The sequence below is a fragment of the Cervus canadensis genome, chromosome 5, assembly GCF_019320065.1.
Source record: "Cervus canadensis isolate Bull #8, Minnesota chromosome 5, ASM1932006v1, whole genome shotgun sequence".
Lineage (NCBI taxonomy): Eukaryota > Metazoa > Chordata > Mammalia > Artiodactyla > Cervidae > Cervus > Cervus canadensis.
The window spans coordinates 75,317,432-75,337,317 of NC_057390.1; the positions used below are offsets into that span (position 1 = coordinate 75,317,432).

At 52.4% G+C, this 19,886-nt stretch overlaps 1 protein-coding gene across 1 annotated transcript in view; it reads left to right on the plus strand.

The window, feature by feature from the left end:
• Positions 1 to 19,610, plus strand: part of OSR1 (odd-skipped related transcription factor 1) — a 161,613-nt gene extending 142,003 nt beyond the window's left edge. The window contains 3 exon segments of the mRNA XM_043469312.1: positions 17,268 to 17,968; positions 18,673 to 18,784; positions 18,786 to 19,610. Coding sequence (XP_043325247.1) covers positions 17,301 to 17,968; positions 18,673 to 18,784; positions 18,786 to 18,989 — 984 coding nt within the window. The 5' untranslated portion in view covers positions 17,268 to 17,300 and the 3' untranslated portion in view covers positions 18,990 to 19,610.
• Positions 19,611 to 19,886: the final 276 nt, after the last annotated feature.

Consider the following 19,886-nt stretch of genomic DNA (forward strand, 5'->3'; position numbering starts at 1 on the left):
GCTGACGCTGAGATGGGACCTTATTGAGGAATTCACTGAGACCCAGGGGAACGGAGAAGATAAATGCTACCAGGCGGCTGCAACTTGAGCGGAATTCAAAAACAATAGCATGTCAACTGGAGATCATAGAAGGCTATGGCGAGGGTGACAGAAAGCAAGGGAAACGACTTGGTCCCTAGACAAACCAAGACGTGGATAATGGGCGATGGCACTACAAACGCGGCTTTGAAAGGAAGCCTGAAGGGAAGGAAGTGGAGTCCGCTCATCCCGAGGAGGAGGGAGGCGAGGCGGTTTGGCGTCCTGCCTGCCCACACTCCCCGGTTCCAGCCTTTGCCCCAGCCTTCAAATGCTTCCCCCAGCAGCTCAGCAGGGCCAGGTACAGGTCTCTCCTGTCACACCAGTGTTTTTGCAGAGAGGGCTTTGGGGTCTTTTGGAAAGTGACTTAGCTCAAGCCACACGTCTGCCAGTGGGGCAGCTGTTACCACTTATACCAGGAACATCTGGCCTGAAGATTACAGTAAAAGTGACACTTGTCTACAGAGAAAAAAATGTTGAAGTATACATTTTGGACAGAAGAAATAAGTAATGACATTTAATGTTTTCATAAAGCTGCTCCATCACGAGCAGCAATCATCCAAACCCAGGGCGCAGGCATCCACGGGGCATCTTGACACCACCGCATGCCTGTGCGGGTGTGCGGAGGGCCTCCTACCCAGAACACCATGACCTAATACGGGCTCTGTCCTCTGAAGACACAGGACAAAAGGAGGCCCTTGTTAGGCTCCCCCTTTTCTAGATCTAAGTCACAAGAATCCCAGGGAGCAGGGCGCAGTGTGCAAGGAGTGCCCCCCCACCAGATGTCAGGAAACCTCGCTCCAGGGTGCAGTCATGTCACTGGGCAAATCGTCTTTGGAGGTTCAGGTTTCTCGTCTGTGAAATGGAGGTGTCAAAGATGATATGTTTAAGGTTCCTCCAAGAGTTTATACTCCGTGCTTTTTGGAATAGAGGCAATTTCTACCATTTCTATGCCAATTCCGTAGGTTAAACATGATTTTTTCCAGACCCTGCTCTTAAAATGCACAATTCCCTTGATGTGGTGATTCTTGCAACTTCTCCAACCTCAGAAGAAGGGAGAGAGTCAAATAGGGCCAGCACCAAAGCCCTGGGCTCCTGGAGAAGAAGACAGCACGTGGAGAGGAAGACCAGCATGCCAACACGGCTAGACATCTGTGTGGGGCAGAGAGGATGCTCCTGGCACACCTGGCCCCTGACCTCTGCATCCTGACCTCAGCATCCTCTGTGTGTGATTTCAGAGAGGGGAGCTAAGAGAAGATGAAGCATACTTGCTGAGACCAGGTTCCTTTTTGTTGGCAGAGTGTTGATGCATGCATGCGTGTGTGCTCAGCCACCCGGTCCTGTCTGCCTCTTTGCAACTGTAGCCCGCCGGGCTCTGCTGTATTGATGAGGATGCTATAATAACTCCACTGAGTTTGGCAGAGATCAGGATAATCAAGTAAGAGTGCATACTTTAGAACTTGGTGATTCATGAGTGATCAGTCCTTTGCATAATTTTACCATGCAGTCATTAATTATGGATGCCTTTTGAATTAAAAAACGTTACCTGTGCCAAAATGACCCAGGAGCAAAGCAGTATTCGTGTACAAACATCCTGTAATGTGTACGTTACTGTGTAGTGCGTGCCTCACCAGAGAAGATCCTAGGAGCCCCTTCTTAGTTTCTCTTCTCCTAGGAGGAGGCAAGCAGGTACCATCATTGCTCCCCAAACACCATCAGACTCCTGTCCATCTTTCATCTGCCGTCTCCCAAAGCAAGCTCTGAAGCCTACCCTTTCCTACGGAGAAGCTGGGTTCTGCTCCCCTGGATTCTCTGCTGAGTCATCCTAACCTCTGGAGTCCTGAGAGGAGAATGACCATGTGCAAGGCCAGAGCCAGGGTGCTGGCCAGCGCACACTGCTCACTCTTGGGCCAAAGGAGATTTTGTGGGTCTCTGGGGCACCTGTAGTTGGGTGATGCAGTTTTTCTAAGCTGTAGTCTGTGGGCCTTTGATTTGACTTTGTACATCTAGCAGTTTTTGCTGTCTATTGTAGAAGCTTAGAGTAAATCCTGGGTTTAGGGCTAAGATTCTGAATAGGGCTAGAGACTGGGCGGGGGGATCCCGATGGGGTCCACCGCTTCCAGGTCTTAGGTCTGAGGCAAGGCCTGAGCCTCTGTATTGCACACAAGTTCCCGGGGGAAGCCCGTGCCACTGGCAGACATGCTGTGAGTACTGCCAAGGGAGGGTGCCTTCACTATGAACTTGGGCTTCGGAATCAAATGCACTGGGTTTAAGTCCTGGCTGCAGACTTACCAGGCTACGCGACTTTGGGACAGATTTCTAAGCCAAATCTGCTCAGACAGAAAGTGAGGCTGATCATTGATGTCTTGGGTTTGATGTTGAGGATTCCAGCTAGTCACATAGGAGTGCGAGGCACACATGCTCAGGAGACAGAGGACCCTGGAAAAGAACTGGGTCTGGCTCTGCCCTCTGAGGCTTCAACCCGTTTGCATTTCTGGAACTGCACTCCTCAGCTATAGGGAGGCCCCTGACCTTGAGACTGTTAATGAAACGGGGATAACAGGAGTGTCTCCTGGAGACACCACACAACAGAGCCCCTGAAATCACTCCAAGGATGTTAGGAACTGAAATCTCATCATGGGCCCTGGATGCACTTGATCTGAGAAAATCAGATAAACACTTTCAAAAAGATATGTACATTTCGTCATCTGTATACTATGAAAGTGAAAGTGTTAGTCACTCAGTTGCGTCTGACTCTTTGCGAACCCGTGGACTATAGCCTGCCAGGCTCCTCCGTCCATGGCATTCTCCAGGCAAGAATACTGGAGTGAGTTGCCATTCCCATCTCCAGGGGATCTTTCTGGCCCAGGGATTGAACCCAGGTTTCCTGCATTGCAGGCAGATTCTTTATGGTCTGAGACACCTGGGAAGTGATATATACCACATATACATAGCTATATAGCATAGGTGACTAAAATTGTTAGCATTCTTTTTTTGACAGTATTCCTCTAGAATGCTTTATGCTGCTATAAAATTAGTAAGATATGTAAAGTGACATGTTTACTAAGAGGCATGTAAATAGACCTATTTTTACCACCACCAACAAAAAAAATTGGGAAGTGCTTTCAAAATAAAGAGCTTCCCTGGTGGTTCAGTGGTAAAGAATCTGCTTGCACTTCAAGAGATGTGGGTTAAATCCCTGGGTGGGGAACATCCCCTGGAGAAGGAAAGAGCAACCTACTCCAGTGTTCTTGCCTGGGAAACCCCATGGGCAGAGGAGCCTGGCAGACTGCAGACAGGTCATAATAAAACCATAAAAAAGGCAGTCAAAATAAAAACATAAAAAAAATCCTCATCGGTTGGCACCAAATGTCATGACCCAAGTACCACAGGGGAATTTATCAGCCATCCGAAGGTTTCCATTCAGCTGTCTACACTGCTTCTGTGTGTTACCTGTTAAACCTGTTACAAAATCTGGAATGTGCAGGGTGCGTCTGGAATGTGCAGGGTGCGTGGGCAAACACAAACTCACCATATAGCTCATCTAGCACCTTCCTTCTCAAAGCTTCTCAAACACTCCTATAACAAACTATGGATTAAAAAAAAAGAAAAGGTCCAGGGACTTCCTGGTGGCACAGCGGATAGGAATCCGCCTGCCAATGCAAGGGACATGGGTTCGATCCCTGGTCCCGGAAGATCCCACATGCCGCAGGGCAAGTAAGTATGTGCGCCACAACTACTGAGCCTGTGGTGCTCCGCCGCGGTGAGATGCCCGAGCATCACAACTGGAGAGAGGCCCCTGCTCATCACACCTGTAGGAAGTCCTCAGTGCAGTTCAGTCGCTCAGTTGTGTCTTTGTGACCCCATGGACAGCAGCATGCCAGGTTTCCCTGTCCATCACCAACTCCCAGAGAAAGCCCTCAGGAAGCAATAGAGACCCAGCACAACCAAAAAATGAGTAATTTTAAAATTTTTCACAAAAAGGTCCACCAGGTTATGTTAGAGGCCTCTTTTCCCTCCCTTTACCCCAAATGTGATCAACTTCTGGCCACAAAAGCTGATGCCCACGTGCCTGAAACTGCACATCCCCATGGCCCCCATTTGACCTAACTTCTGAGGGCACATTGCCAAATGAGGGTTCTTTCCTGGGCCTCCGTATGGTACTCCTAGGCGAGTTCTCCTGCAGAAATGACTTTTTCCTCTGCCTACTAAGAGGAGTCATTTTTTCAAGACCCAGGATGACTGGGATAAACCCATGGTGGAACCTCCTCTGTGATGTGAGTGAAGGGAAGCCCAAATCACTCATCATCCCACCGACAACATAGATGGTAACATTTTGGAACCCAGAAGTTTTCATGAACTTCTGGAGAAGTTCATGAAAACTGTGGTCCAGTTCTCCTCTCTTACAGACAAAGAAAAGATAAAGAAGGAACCTTTACTCAAATGTATGAACTGATTTAATGAAGACCCATTTCTTTGACTCTTGAGTAACTTTTCAACCCTCCTTAGCAAAACCCAGATACCACGGGCAGAATCAGACTTTATCTATGGTTCTCACTCTGCCTGGACTGGAAAGACCACCACCATCTGAATCATGTGTGGAGCTTTTAAAGCAAGCTGACTCCCAGGGCCCCCTGCAGGTCTCCTAAATCAGAAACTCTGAGGTGGAGCCTGGGAATCTGCCTTGTGAAAAACTCTCCAAGTGATTCTGTGGCTGGGATTTTGGAAAACACTTTCTTAGGCTTCCCTGAGAGCTCAGTTGGTAAAGGATCCGCCTGCAATGCAGGAGACCCCGGTCTGATTCCTGGGTCGGGAAGATCCCCTGGAGAAGGGAAAGGTTACTCACTCCAGTATCTTGGCCTGGAGAACTCCATGGACTGTACAGGCTGTGGGGTCACAAAGAGTCGGACACAACCGAGAGACTTTCACTTTTCTTAAGCCATTAACTTGATAACTGTCAGTTAACCACTCACTCCAGCAAGAATTAGCTGAGGACCAGCTTTTAAGCTGAGCTGGGGGGTGTTTGTGGGTCCTCCCTTTCCTCTGTGAGTGGCCTTTATACCTCAGGGCTTGAGATTGACATGCTCTGAGATGCTTCACACTCCCTGTACTTTGCTGCCCTTGAGGACTCTGAGCATTGAAAACTCAGCTTTTCCCACTCATATGGGCCACGTGGCCTTCTGCAGCTCCTCCTGGCTATCTTCTTGAAATACTAAAAAAGCATAAGCATCCCCCCCCACCCTATGTGGTTTATCCTTTTTAGATAAATCTCCTAAAATGTTTGTGACAGGAATTTTTAGCAAAGCAAGGCATGATTCCAGAAATTCTTTATCTGAAAGACATTGAAAATCATGTTCCAGATTTAAGTTTTCTCTCCATTTCCTTATCGGTGATATGCAAACACATACCCAAATATACTGAAAGGACCCAACCATTAGTCATTTTGAAGTGAAAAATCATATGCTAATATATATATATATATATACATATATATATATATATATCCCCTTTTTTTTGTATTTTGAATTTGCTCAATGTGTTTCAGCAAATGCCTTTCTCTTCAGAGGAAAGGTTCTCATGTGGGGGATTGGAGGTGGCATGACCAACAAATGGATTTGCCTGGAATCACCTGGGAAACAGGAGCTACAGTGGGAGCCAGCATTCTAAGCGCTAGCTGAGACCGGAAGGAAGGGCAGCTGGCCCTTGATGGTGGCTACAATAGGGAGTGTGGTTTCCTGCTCTGTGTAAATGTTCAGCTACACTATGATATGGCTCAGATCCATGAATACCATTCCTCCTCCTGAGCTGAAGGTCATAGATACCAGAGAAATGAAGGTTCTTCTAGCAGAGATCATAGTCCTCTTGCAGCTTGCTGGCTACTCTGGATCTGCCAAGGAACAAATATTATGGAGCATCTCCAATTTCCATCTCCCAGCCCACCCCACACCTCTCAAACCTGGGGCTTGGGCTGCAGTCACACCTGGTGAATGGACACCACTTCTTAGAGCTGATCTGGATGCCTTCCACGTTCCATGAGTGGTCGCTTCTCTCCCAGCTGAGCCACCACTTTGGGGATCCAGCACTTCTTCAGTGTGACATTCTGAATGCAGGAAGACCCCAATCATAAACACTAAAGAGGCAGAAGCCCCCATCCCCTTCCATCCAGTCATTATCTTAACTCATGCGTGGAGGAGGCACCCCAGGGCTTCTCATCACTTTAGCTTTAGTAGTTCTTTGTAAGGTCTAAGTCAGTCCCTCCCCTTTCCACCTCTCACTGTGAGCTCAGAATAAGGAACTGGGAAACCCTGCCTCTTATTGAGGCAGAGACAGATGGGTGGCAGGGAGCAGAGCCTTCTTCTGACAGTCTGGAGCAGGGCCAAGGAGCCTGTCCTTCCCTCAGTGCCGAGCTTGTCTTCTCTGCTCATGATCTCAAGCCTCTGCTCCGAAGAGTGCTATAAGAGTCTTGGAATAATCGGTCTTGGAAAGCAATTTCAGCCTCTGTTTTCTTCCTTACGAGAAACTGCAATTTCAGCTCTGAACTTCCCAGGGTTGCCTGCAAGGGATGCCTGTGCCTGTGAGAGCAAGCAGAAGCCCCCAAGGGTCTCGTTCACCTTGTTTTCTTTTGTAGGCAAAGGACAGACCAAAGAGCCCCCAAGCAAGTATATTTTTAGGACTGAGTTCTTCCGGTCTCTTATCTGAAAGCTGGAGCTTTGATAACAAGAAAAAGAGAGCATCAGAGTTGTAGCTTTGCTGAACTCATAAAACAGAAAGTAGAATGGTGGTTGTCAGGGGCTGGGGCAGGGGATTAGGGGGAATTGTGGAGATGGTGAGGGTATAAAATTGCTAGTAGGTAAGTGCTGGATGCATGGCAGCATGCTTATAATCAACAATGCTGTGTCATAAACTTCAAAGTTGCTGAGAAGCTAGATGGTCATTTTTCTCACCACAAAAAAAGAAAGGATAATAATGTGAGGTGGTAGAGCTGTGACCGAGCCAGTACTGTGGTGGTGGTAATCACATTGCAATATAAGAAAATATCAAACCAACTGGTTGTATGCCTTAAACTTACACAGTGTTACATGTCAATTACATCTCAATAAAATTTAAAACAGCTTTTTCTTTTTTTAAAATTGCAGCTTCGATAGATACACTACTATGTATAAAATAGATAACCAATGGGAATTTGCTGTATGTCTCAGGGAACTCTCAAATCAGAGTTCTGTTACCACCCAGAGGGTGGGAGGTGGGTGGGAGGTTAAAGAGGGGGGAGACACATGTATCCCTAAGGCTCTGACGCATGTTGATGTATAGCAGAGACCAACACAATATTGTGAAGCAATTTTCCTTCAATTAAAAATAAATGTTTGGAAAAAATCTGCAGCTTCGATGCCAAGGAGTAGAGAGGGTCCAGGTGAAATATTCTATAGGGAATTCCAGGAAGGAAAGGGACCTGGAATCCAGTGGCCTGGGAGGAAGGTGAGCGCAGGAGACTTGGCTTGTTTCATAAGCAGCTCCTCATCCTCTTCCTTGGGTTCTTCAGAAAGCAGGACTGGGAGTCCTGGGAGGGGCCTGGTCCAGAAGCACCTCTGAGCTGAGGAGGGAGGGCGGGGAGGGAGGAAGTGGCCCCAAGGAGTTATCTGTGAGCTAGCACTAACCCAGCTCTGAGAGTGCATAAAACTTTCACAGTAGATCCTGGTTCATTGTTTTTCCCAGGACCAGAAACCAATGGTGGCATATAGTTGCTAAGTATTTCAAACTCTTAAACCAAAACAAACAAAAAAACCTCATAAACCTGGAGGAGGGAAAACAGAAATTTTGTTCTTTGGAAGGGCAAGAACGTGTGTAGCTTTAAACAAGGTAAATTTCGTAACTCAGAAAATAACATTTAAGGCGATTGCGGGTGAAACCCACTTTGGAGGCAACTGGAGTTTAGACTTTTCGAGGAAGGGGGGCCGGGAGATGTCACTTGCTCACCAGCAGGTGGCGCGTTTTCTTTACGATTACGGTCCCCACGTCTCTCGGTAGAACATCGCAGCCAGACTTGCCCCGAATTCCCTCGCCGGAAATCGCTATGCAGATAATAACCCTCCAGTGTCTGGAAATTAATTACCGCGAACGCGCATTCCTCCAGCGCCGACCGCCTCCTATGTAGCCCGTCAGAGTCACACAGCCGCGGGTACAGTAAGGTATTTCTGTCCGCAGGGCTTCCCCCTGACTATACGCGATTCAGCTAAGATAACTTTCTTTTTTCATCAACTACAGTTTAGTTAGACACTGCGTCGTTTCCAATACATTTATTTTCACCTTTAGATAAAAAGAAAATGCTATAATCTTAGATCCGTCGAAAATAATTCTGACAACTCATACTTGTACAAAAAGTAAGAAAAAACTCCCCACAATGTATGCTCACATTTAACGTCTGATTTTCCCAATTTAAGGCGTGATTTTCATTCTATTTTCCGGGGATAGTCTGCCCGGAGTTCATGCAATTCCACATGAATATTCGTGCTTCGTACATCTTCACATAATAAAGCAAGGATAGATGTATGCATACAGGAATTGTTTTATTTAGTAAGGTGACAAATAGTAACAAGGTACTTATGTGCTCATAAAGCGCTTAGGAAACGGGAAACTGCCTGGAAAAACAGTTCAGTTTCCCTTTCAGTTTTGATACTGTAACTTGTCTGCTGTTACAGTAAATACCGGCTCGTGGGTTCACCTGTGATCTATTCTCCTAAGACCCTGGAGTTGCTTGTACCTTATCAGAGCGTGTTATCTGCGCCAAGTGTGTGTGGAAGTCCTGTTGCCTACCTCCCCGTGGTTAAATACTTTCCCCCCCAAGCTGGATTTTGACCTGATTGATCGTAATGGTTCCAGAGGAACTATTGAGCCATTACAATCCATCATCTAAATGATTACAGAGGGATACCTAAATCTCCTGGTTATTTGAAAACTCTGTACATGCTTAAAGGGGGGTCAAATGAACAGACCCCCCGATCGTCCACAAAGTAGTTACAGGAAAGCTTGCGTTGGAAGCAAAAGCTCGCAATTATTAAATAAATTCCTTTTTTAAAAAAAGAGGTCATTTTTGTGTGGTTGGGAAGTGAGGAGAGGTGGGGTTCATTTTTTTAATCCAATTCCCGCCCCCCAAAGCAAAATAAGCTACCTTCTAGTTAATTTTCTGGAAGCTGCTCAATTTTCACTTTGAAGACAGGCTGGCGCGTTTCCTTCCTAGTGAGCAGGAGTCGGGAGAGGGTCTGGGGTTGGGGCGGGGGGTCTGGCAGAGGCTGTCGCCACCCCCTTTACGCCCAGGATTGGCGCGGCGAGGGCTCGCTTCGGAACGCGGCGCAGGGCGGTCCACGATCCGGTGCCACGTGCCGGCTTGGGTATCGCTCCCTGCTGGACCCCATCGGCACTGGCAGAGAAGCCCGGAGCAGAGCTGGAGGCCCGGTTGTTACTGTGGGGCCATTTCCCCAGGGCTTGCTCAGGCCCAGACTCGGGTGCCCGCGGTTGCGCGGGGCTGGCGGTGGGTGAGCGAACCAGAAACAAGCAGTGGCGGCGGAATTTGAACCTGCTCTGGTCCCTGCTGGAGCCCGCGGGCTCTAAGCGTGTACGGGCTGCAGCCACGGCGGGGAACCCTGCGCGGGACGCCCCGAATGGCTTGGGCGTCCAGAGACGAGTTTCTCCACATTCACTGGGCTCCGGGGGGCCAGAGGGTGGTTGAGTCCCGCCCGAATACCCAGGACGTTGACCACACTGGAACCGTGATGTCCTTGCGAGTTTTAAACGAATCTGTCTTAGTTGAAAAGCAACCTACCTGGTAGCCCTGTTCTCAATCTACCCACTCTGCAGTCCAGACAGCGCGAGGGTACCTAGAGTCAGCTTAGTTTGATCAATTTCTCTATGTTCCCATGGCACAGAGAGGTGAGGGGTTCTTAACTTGCAAGGTTTCTTCCTTCCATCCAGAGGGAACTAGAATCTAGTTGGTCTCCACTGGGGACTGAAGCCAGGGTTTGCGGGGGTCATCCCCTTGGGAGCTTGGATTGAGATGGGAGACTCTCCAGCAACTATCAAATCTTGAATTTCATTATTCCAGTCTTCTGGGGCTGTTCACAGTCCAAGACCTAGAAAGAGTGTCGTTGAAGCCAGGTGTCTGAAACAGAGGCAAGGCTGGGTAATGCCAACGTCCTGCATCTGTCTCATCTTGTCCTGTCCTACCTTGCAGATCAGCTCCGGACAAGGCAGCTTGAGAGGCAAAGCCTGAGATGCTCAGCTAAGACAGACAGCTCTAGCCCTGCAGCCCCATCTTGCTTCATACCAGCTATTAGTTGCGGGATTTGACCTGAGTGGGGATCAATTTTCCAGATAACCAGGCAAAAGCAGTATTAAACAACCGGGTTGCATGGCCCTTTCTTTAGGATCCCTAAAAACTTTCTCCAAGAGCTCTTTAGGGATTCTACTACCTGGAGATTTCTAGAAGTCTTTGAGGCATGTTTGCCAGGGACCCTGGTTCAGAAGAAAGAGGCAAGTGGAAAGATGGAGTCAGCACAGTTGCACTGGGTGGAGTTCTGAGCAAGAGATGGGGTTTGTACATGCCAGGAGGCTCCTTCCATCCTACCGAAACATCCTCTTCCTGGGAGACATTTTCTAAGTGGGCTGGACAGCCAGATGCCTCATTGTGGAGGCCTCTTTGGATTCTTTCACTGCTGGTTAATAGAAGGTGCTAAGCTGTGTCTCCTAGGACACCCTGAGACTAGGGCACACAGTTTCCCTGGCCCAAGGTGGGAGCTGGTACAACCCAGGAATGCCCTGCTGGACTTTCCCTCCAGGCCTTCCTTTGCTCCTGGAACTTGCTGCCTTGGAATCTCAGGAAAGGGAGTGATCTCAGCTCATTCTGTTCCCAAGGGGCCTCCCAAGGGCCACAATGTCACCCCAGGCTAGGATTTTTCCAGCTGCACAGGCAAACTTACATGGGTTCCTTACTCTAACACTAACCTGCAGGGGCTAAGTACAGTCTCCCTTGTGGCAAAGACTGCACCCATTTGCTCTCCTCCCTGCCCAGGTCAAAGCTACCTAGGGGCTGGAGGCCAGGCTCTTTCTAAAGGCCCGAGGGTAAGACAAGGGTCTCCTCCAACTATTTCTTTTGGGGGGCATTTCCACTACCATTTTCCTGGGTCAGGAAACCAAGACTCCTTTAAAAAGAAAGCCAAACACAGAGTTGCAGACGGAAGTTGTAAAGGTCTCCAGAGACACAGTGCCAGTATGCAAGAGACCCACAGAGGCCAGGGTCCAGTCTCCAGGGCTAAGGGGAGGGGGCTCATTAAGCAGCGGCCTTAGGGGCAAACCCCAGGAGTATGAAGGTGCGAATCTGGATCCACCCAAGCCTGGGAGACCAGCCCCTCCTCCCGAACCCGGGGCGGGCTGTTCCAGAGAGGTGGCAGGGAGGGAACTGGGCTGGGGTCAGCTGGAGGTCAGCTCTTGGAGCCAGGCAGTCAAGGGGTTACTGGTACTCTCCCTAAAGCATAAGCAGTGAAGACAATTTCTAGCAGCCAGAACCCTGACCCTCACTCTCATCTCAAACTTCACTTGAATCAGTCTCTTGGACTCAAAGGCCCTAGAGCTGAAGAACTTTGCAGCTTGCATCGCGGCTCTGTGGTACTTAACTCTCCAAACTCTCATCCATCCTTCTAAAACAAAAGAATACAGGATTTTAGAGGGCATGAATCTCAGAAGGTTTTTGGATCCTAGGAAAATAACTATCTTGACTTCTTGCTCCATCCTCCGCCTCTAATCTTTCTAGCGAACTCGGTAACCCAGGGTTTGGGGCCAGTCATAGGCACTGGAGTCTGGGTGACCGCCCTGGCGCTGAGCATTCTCGGATGTCTTGAAGCTGTTCGGTTCCAGAGGTATTCTGGGACAAGACAGGCTATTCGGCGGGGCCGAGGTGTGTTGGGGCCCAAACTAAGGCACCAGGATCCCGACGCACCGCTACCCCGCCCCCCCGCCCCCGACCTTGCGCGGGCTGTGTCGTAGGCGCGCAGGAAGGGGACCGAGAAGTTTCAGCCCAGTTTCATATGGAAGAGGCTGTTTTATTCGAGCTCGCCTGCCGGGACCTCGTGGGCCTAACACGCAGAAAAGGTCTCACAGGTCTGAAGAACTGGGGACGCAGGTCCCGGGAGGTCGGGGCCAGGCGAGCGCTGCAGTCCCAGCCGGCTGCCCGGGTCAGCAAAACTTTATGTCTCAGTGCGCAGGCGCAGGGCAGGATGGTTGCGGGGAGGGGGGCAGGAGAGGGAGGGGAGGAATCCTGAGGCTAGAGGAGGGGGGAGGAGGGAGGGAGGAAGGAGGGAGGGTGGTGGATTAAAATAAGTAGGCGGCTCGGTGCTAAGGGGTAAGTGAGTCGGAGCTCGGTCTCTCCCCAGCGCTTTCTCAGCCGCTCCGGGTTCAGACCCAACCAAGGAGCCGCGAGAGAAGTTCACCAACCTCTGGGCGGACAGGACTCCAGGGCCGCTGAGCGCTCCCGCGTGTCGGGCGCTCGGAGTCCCCGCGGCCGCCGGAGAGGGGCTGGGACTCTTTGAGTTCCGCGGGTGCCTGTGGAAACCCAGCGCCTCTGGCTTACCGGGTCCCCCCGCAGCGGGAGCCCCAGAGACGCGCTCAACTCCGGGACCGCCGCGGAATAAGGTAACTGCAGCCCTGGGCGCCCGGGCTTGGCGAGGGGAATGCGGACAGGATCCCCGGGGTCCCCTTGTCACCGCTCTGCGGGTGTCTCTTCTCTCTCCAAGTCCCGGAAAGAAGCTCCTCTTACCAAATGAAGACTGCTGGACCTCTGTGAAAGTGAGAGCAGCTGCAGTCCTGGGTGCTTGGGGGTGCTTGACTCAGGAATTTCTCGTGCGGGGGTCCTCGGCCTCTGACCCGGGGGGAATGAGGGGGCGGGTCCCCGCTACTACCCCTAGCGCCGCGGGTCTTCGCGGAATCCCGGGCGAGGTGCCCGCGGACTTCGGAAGTCAGCTTGTGGCCCCTTTCTTAAGAAACCGAAGCAACTTGTGCGGGCACAAACTTTCCCAAGACGCGCGCCTAGCTCAATCTGACCTACTTTAGCTGACGAAGGAGGAGAAGAGAGTGGCCGGATGGTCACGGCCGCCCGCGCCACGGACAGGTGCATGCCCCCGCCGGGTCGTGCTTTCCTGAGCTCGTCTTTTTGCAGAGTTGCGATCGGGTACGCGGCTGGCCCGACCCGGGAGTGCCAGCCCGCGTGCCTGACCCCGTCTCGCACTTGCGCTCCGACTTCGGGGTGTTCTTTATTCGGTGATTGCTCTTGTGGTCGGGGCCTGGAGAGTAACCCGCGACTGACCCGGTGGAGGGGAGCATGTAAGGGGCGCGAACACTACTCCCCAATCGGAGACCCCGCACGCCGCGGTAGCGGAAACAGGGCAGCCGCGGGTGTTCTCAGTTTCAGGCTTGAAAGGGCAAGATTCGTTTGCTCCGAGGACTGTCTCCCTTCACGGGAAAAGGTGGGAGCGGGAGGAGAGAGGGAAAGAGGTGACGGGCTGCCTGCTGAACTCATTTCTCCCAGGAAATTTCTCTCGTAAGAGGAATGAAAACCCACAGCCAATCCCTTTTCAGCAGCTCGGCCAGTCGCAGTGTAGGTTCTTGAGTATAGAAGAGCTGCGACGGTTTCTTTGTTGCCACAATTTGGTAAATTTCACCCGGGCTAAGAGCTGCGCGCTGGCTCTTGGGAACAGAAACCACGTGCAAGGCTAGTTAATCTCCCAGGTTCATGGCCTCCTGGAGAAGAGAGAGGCTGGCAAGGACGCGGAGTGGGGGAGGCGGGAGGAACGGATGGAGGGCGACCGGTGAGTGAATGTTCTATATGTGGTTCCTCAAAGTAATTGCGATTTTAGTAAGACTGGGGAGCAGATCACTAAGGACGCAGCTGGGCATTTAGATGCAGGGGTATGGCCGCCTAGCTGAAGGGTTCATTCGATCTCGTTCGTTGGGAGAATTAAACAGAAGTGTCCTGCGCCGGTCAGTCCTCTCTCCAGGGGTCCGGACGCTTGTCAGCACGCGTGTTGGGGATTCGGTGTCAAGGATGATTTTTCCGGGGCTGATGCTGGGCTCCTCCAGGCGCTCGCTCGTGGAGCTCGCTCCTTCCTCATTAATGCAAGCAGTTAACTCGCTCACGCTCAATTAGCCCCGAATAAACCACTTTAATAGACTCTTGCACACTTCATTAATGCCCGGCATAGGGCTGGCGGCAGAACCGGGATTGGCGCTCTACCGCACGAGAGAAGCTGTGTCTGAACCGCTCGGGGACCCGGGCTGGGAAGCGCTAATGGCGTTTGATGCGCGTAGTCGGCACCCTTACCCGCGCCTCCCAGGTCCCGGGGTCCTAGCTTCTTGCAGAGCGGATGCCTGGCCTGAGGCAGGCAAGAGGGCTTTCCTCTCTTGTTTAAGGATCTAAAGCAGTTCACACTGGGGGTACGGGGTCAGGGCCCGGAGAGCCACTGGGACTGGGCGTTTGCTCATCTTCTCCCGCAGGAGAGGCAGAGTGAGAATTATGTTTTCCTCTTAGCGAACCGCCTGAAACTGGATCGTGAATTCGGCCCATTCTTGGTACTTTACTAGTGTAGAGAGCCACGTTTCGAACGAATTTCGTCCCCGGGAAAACCGTTGACCAGAGCCTGGGGAGCCTTGCCCTGGGAATGCGGCAGAAAGCAAACTGGCTGCGCCGCTGAGAAAAAGAAATTGAGTGTTGGGGGAAACAAGATCGGGCAGATAGCCCCGAAAGGTTGGCTCCCAGGAGCAGTTTTGGTGTAGGCGCCCCCTCCCCTCACCGAGCCAAAGTCTGGGCTCCTGGGGGTGGTCAAGGAAAGGCTGGGTTAGTACACGCGGGGCCGGTGCGATTCCCTCACCCCGCCCGGAGCGGGCCCGGGCCCGGGTGCAGCCCAGCGCCCGGCCGCCATCGTCCAGGGATAGACCGAGCGCCGAGAGGAGCAAGTGAGGCCCCGGCGGCGCCCGGCGGGCCCCGGGGGGAGCCAGAGATAAGGATCTGATTTCCAGCGCCTGGAGGGGAAGGAGAGGTGACAGCAAATCAAAGAGCGCTCACCTCGCCTAAGTCTGGGCAGACCTTTGAAGTCGGCGAGTCATCTCCTCTTTCTCCCCCTCCCCCTTCCCAATACAAACAGGCTCCAGCTTTCTCTCTGGCCCGATTCGTTCTTCTTCTTCGCAGCGTCTCAGCGCCTTAGGAGGGTCTCGGGTTGTCCCAGGCGCGACAGCGTGAGCGACGCAGCGGAGAAGCCCGCTGCCCAGGTCACGGCTCCGCCGCCGCCGGGGTCCGCGCTCCCCCGCCCCCGCATCCCAGTTTGTGCCTCGCCGAGACCCTGGCGGAATTAATTGCTGCGGTCCGACAGGGGTTTCATTGGATTGACGATTTAACCTGCGCAAGCAGATATCTGCCGGTTCTGGGTGTTCGGCACCTTCTCCACCTTCTGCAGAGCCTCTTTGCCTATGGGCCACCGCACTGGATGCGTGACCTTCCTGCCAGCCTCCAAGGAGAAGGCTTTCTAGGTCCAGATTGTCCTGCCTTCTCCCGGGAACATCCTGGGCACTGCCCTCACGTTAAGTTAACAGCTTCCCTGGAGCTAAAGGCAGCCTGCGCCTTAAGGACCTGGGCTTTGGGGAAGCCAGGCTTTCGAAACCGCCTGGGTGATGTCGGTTCTGTGGTGAAGGGGGGAACAAAACAGGGGCCTGCCTGTCCCAGGGTTGGGGACTAGGTGGAGGAGAGATCTGAGGAAGAGGAGGGGGGAAATCAGGAGTAAAGAGAGCAGTGGAAGTCAGGGGATTGAGACAGGCAAAGAAGTGCCTGCGGCCTGAACACCCTGCTCCCCGGTGCCTTCTTGAGATGGAGTTCAGCACTTGAGCCTCCTAAGGCCCTCCGTGTAATTTTGGCTTTCCTTCTCCCTGTTTTTGCCTCCACTGGACAGACATGAGCTAGGAGTGTCTGGGAGGCACAGACATAAAAATTCTTTCTGCGGACTCCAGACCTGTCCATGGAGGCTAAGGACCCTGACCAAGGGTCAAGGAGGCCAGGAGACACCAGACTGCTTGTCACATCAGCAGGGCTCCCCTCTGGCTTGGCTCAAGCTCCCTGGCCTTGCATTTGGAGGGTGCGTAGCCCACAATAGCAGAGGCCCAGCCTTCATGCTCCTGCTCATGGGGAAACCCACCTGCTCAGGGAGGGGGTGTTCAACACACACACAAACATCCTGAGCGCCCGAAGACCCTGTCCCCCTTTCTAATGGGGTAGGGAGGGCGCAGGAACAAATGAATGCATGTGGCTGAGTGAGTAAATAAATGTGGGTGTCACTGTCCTTGCTGAAAGAAAGGTGATCCCCAAAGACGATGGAAAAGAGTCGTCCACAAGCAGCTGCAGAGAGGGTGGCATCAAAGGGGCTGGGTAACAGTGAGACAGAAAAGCAAATTTGAAGTCAAAGTTGTGAGTTGTAAGGAGAAAGAGGACATGGTTTCTAGAAGCCAAATTGACTGTCAGCAGCTAATAGAGGTTAATGCTCCGGAGCTGAGAGATGTGTGAATTTGTGTGCTTTTGTATGTTTGCTGTCTGCCTGTAGGACTCTCTGTGGGTGCCCTGTGTGTGTGTGTGTGTGTGTGTGTTCAGTTTCTGCATTTTGTTTAGTAGCACAATACTGATGGTTCGAGTTTATCTTTGCACCTTGTTGTCAACTCTGTTCAGAATGTGTGAACCTGGGTTTATCTGTCAGTGTGCACTTCTGTATTTGTTTATCGGAACATGAATATGTAAGTGCGCTTCCAAGTGAGTTACCTTTGCAGGAGGGTGTGATTCTATATTGACTCGGGCTTGTCTGGATGTACATTCCCTGTGTTTCTGCCTCTCTCAGGGTCAGGTACACTGTAGACTCTCATTTTAAGTTGGTCGCGTTGCCCAGCACTTAGTTTGGTTTCTGTATCAAGTTTGTGTCTCTGCCGGAGGCCATTTGGAAGGAGTCCTTGGATTACTGAAGGTTCCTGTCTTCTCCTTGAGGCCAGTGAGATCCCTGAGTGGGGTCCTAGGCACTCAGCTCAGTCTCTGGGGATAAGACTGGTGTGGCCGGGCTGGAACTCAGAAGGAGGGCCTGAACTTGTCTGTTTCCCCCTCCCCTCTTCTTCTTTTCCTGCAGCAGGAAGACTGGGAACAGACTGCCGCTTCGGCCATGGGCAGCAAAACCTTGCCAGCACCGGTGCCCATCCACCCATCTCTGCAGCTCACCAACTACTCCTTTCTTCAGGCAGTGAACGGCCTGCCAACGGTGCCCTCGGACCACCTGCCCAACCTGTATGGTTTCAGCGCACTGCACGCAGTGCACCTGCATCAGTGGACGCTGGGCTACCCCGCCATGCACTTGCCGCGGTCCTCTTTCTCCAAAGTGCCTGGAGCCGTGTCCAGCCTGGTGGACGCGCGTTTCCAGCTGCCTGCCTTCCCCTGGTTCCCTCATGTCATCCAGCCCAAGCCCGAGATCACCGCTGGAGGCAGCGGCCCCGCGGCGCTCAAGACCAAGCCGCGCTTTGATTTTGCCAACCTGGCCTTGGCTGCCACGCAAGAAGATCCATCCAAGCTTTGCCGGGGGGAGGGCCCTGGGTCCCCTGCCGGTGGGCTGGGCGCCCTCCTGGATGTGACCAAGCTGTCCCCCGAAAAGAAGCCCACGAGGGGACGCCTGCCTTCCAAAACCAAGAAGGAGTTCGTCTGCAAATTCTGTGGCCGCCACTTCACTAAATCCTACAACCTCCTTATCCACGAGCGGACGCACACGGACGAGAGGCCCTACACGTGCGACATCTGCCACAAAGCCTTCCGGAGGCAAGACCACCTACGAGACCACAGGTGCAGTACTGCGGAGGAGGAGGGGTGCAGAACAGAGCTATCAGTCTGCTTCTGATGCCATGGCTGCCCCCCACCCCCGCCCCCAGGTTCCAAGCCTCCTGAGTTTCTGAGCTTCCCCCTAAATCAGGAAGGAAACCACCCAAGCTCGGGGCTGGGTTTCTGGAGCATGGGTGGAGAGAATATGGCAGGAAGAGGTCCCAAGCTCCAGACAGGCATGCACGGCTTCCTCCGTCTATAACACTGTTCGAGAGAAGTTTCTGAGATGAAGTGTGACATGCGACACATGTGACAATTAAGCACTTGAAATGGGCAACTAGTGTAACCGAGAAACTAACTTTACTTAATTTTAATAACCACACGTGGCAGGTGGCTACCATCTTGGACAGCCAGTGCCAGCCAATTGTCCCACCTCACTCACCATCGGTGTTGACTCAGGCCTTATAAGGAGGCTGTGCTGGCCCCTGGTCAGGCAGGCAGGGATCCACCTAGCTGGACATGGGCACAGCTAAGATAGGAGGTGTCTCCCTTATCTCCCCATCCCCTCCCCACACTCAGCATGTGCCCGCTCCCCACTAGGTACCCCATGTCCTTCTTTCTTTTGAGGTTCAAGCTCCTCATTGTTGTGGGAAGGGATTTTGGATAACTATTTATAACATTGCATCATTTTTGCAAAGCTTAATTGTCGGTCTGCTTTTTGCCTTCAGATATATTCACTCCAAAGAGAAGCCTTTCAAGTGTCAAGAGTGTGGGAAAGGATTCTGCCAGTCCAGGACTCTCGCTGTGCACAAGACGCTACACTCGCAGGTGAAGGAGCTCAAAACCTCCAAGATCAAATGCTAGACAGCGCCTCCGAGTGAGTCACCAGGACCCTGGTCACGCTGCCCCCTCCTCCAGAGGGAAAAGAAGCCCAAGGCGACTCTGGCGGGCAGCGAGAGGGGCTCCGGGGACTTTCCTCCATCCCAAACGCGTCCCCCGGGTCCCGGGCGCACGCGGAACTTCACAGCCGCGCCCCGGGCCATGACCCCGGCCGCCCGGGCGGCTCCCCCAGGACGCGGCTAAACTCTTGGCCAAAAGGCGGTACTCGTGTGGCGGAAGGGAAACTGCATTAAAAAGAGAACGAAAGCTTCGCGGAGCCGCAGCGGCGCCTCTCCCAGAAGTATTACTTTTTCTATTGTTATTTTATACGTTTTCTTTATTATTTTTTTTTTTCTTTGACCATATAAGCTTGTAACTCTGACTGCGGAGAGAGAGGGGAGAGGAAAAGGAGATTTGTGCTCTCGCAGCTTCCCACCCCCTCCTCCCGCCCCCATCCCCACCCCCGGGAGCCTGCAAAAGTGTAATCCCAGTATCTGCTTCAGCCTCCGGCCCAGGGAGCGCTGGGCCGAGGAGCGCCCCTCCCGGCTCCTGCCGCGCTGCGGGAGGTGGGCTCCCGGACCCGGATGGTGGGGTGGGGGGCCTCGGGCCCTGCGGCTGAGGGGGGCCTGGCCTCCGGCTTCCCTGCTCCGCTGCCCCTACGCCGCGAGGAGCTGAAGGCTAGCAGCAGGGCGGTGTATTGCGATTGGCACTTTATGCTGACCATCGGTAACGGACATTTATCACTGGAGTTTTTAAAAATATTAAATAAACGGTTATTTTACAGGCATTGCAGGGTGGGTAATTTCCCTCCCCCAATTCCTGCGTTTTCTCCCCAAACGCAGCAAACTGGGCAGCTCCTTTTCTTGAGAGGAGCCGGGGCTTCGATCCCCGCGCCGACCTGTTCCAATTCTGCAACCTTCCCCTGATTGGGGTCAGTGGCTTGGGGTGCATGGAGACGCCCTCCTCTCTCCCGATGGTGGTCAACCTCGGATAACTTAATTTACTTTTCTTCTCCACTTTGGTCTTGGGGCCTCAGTATCGTCTCCCCACTGCGAATCTCCAA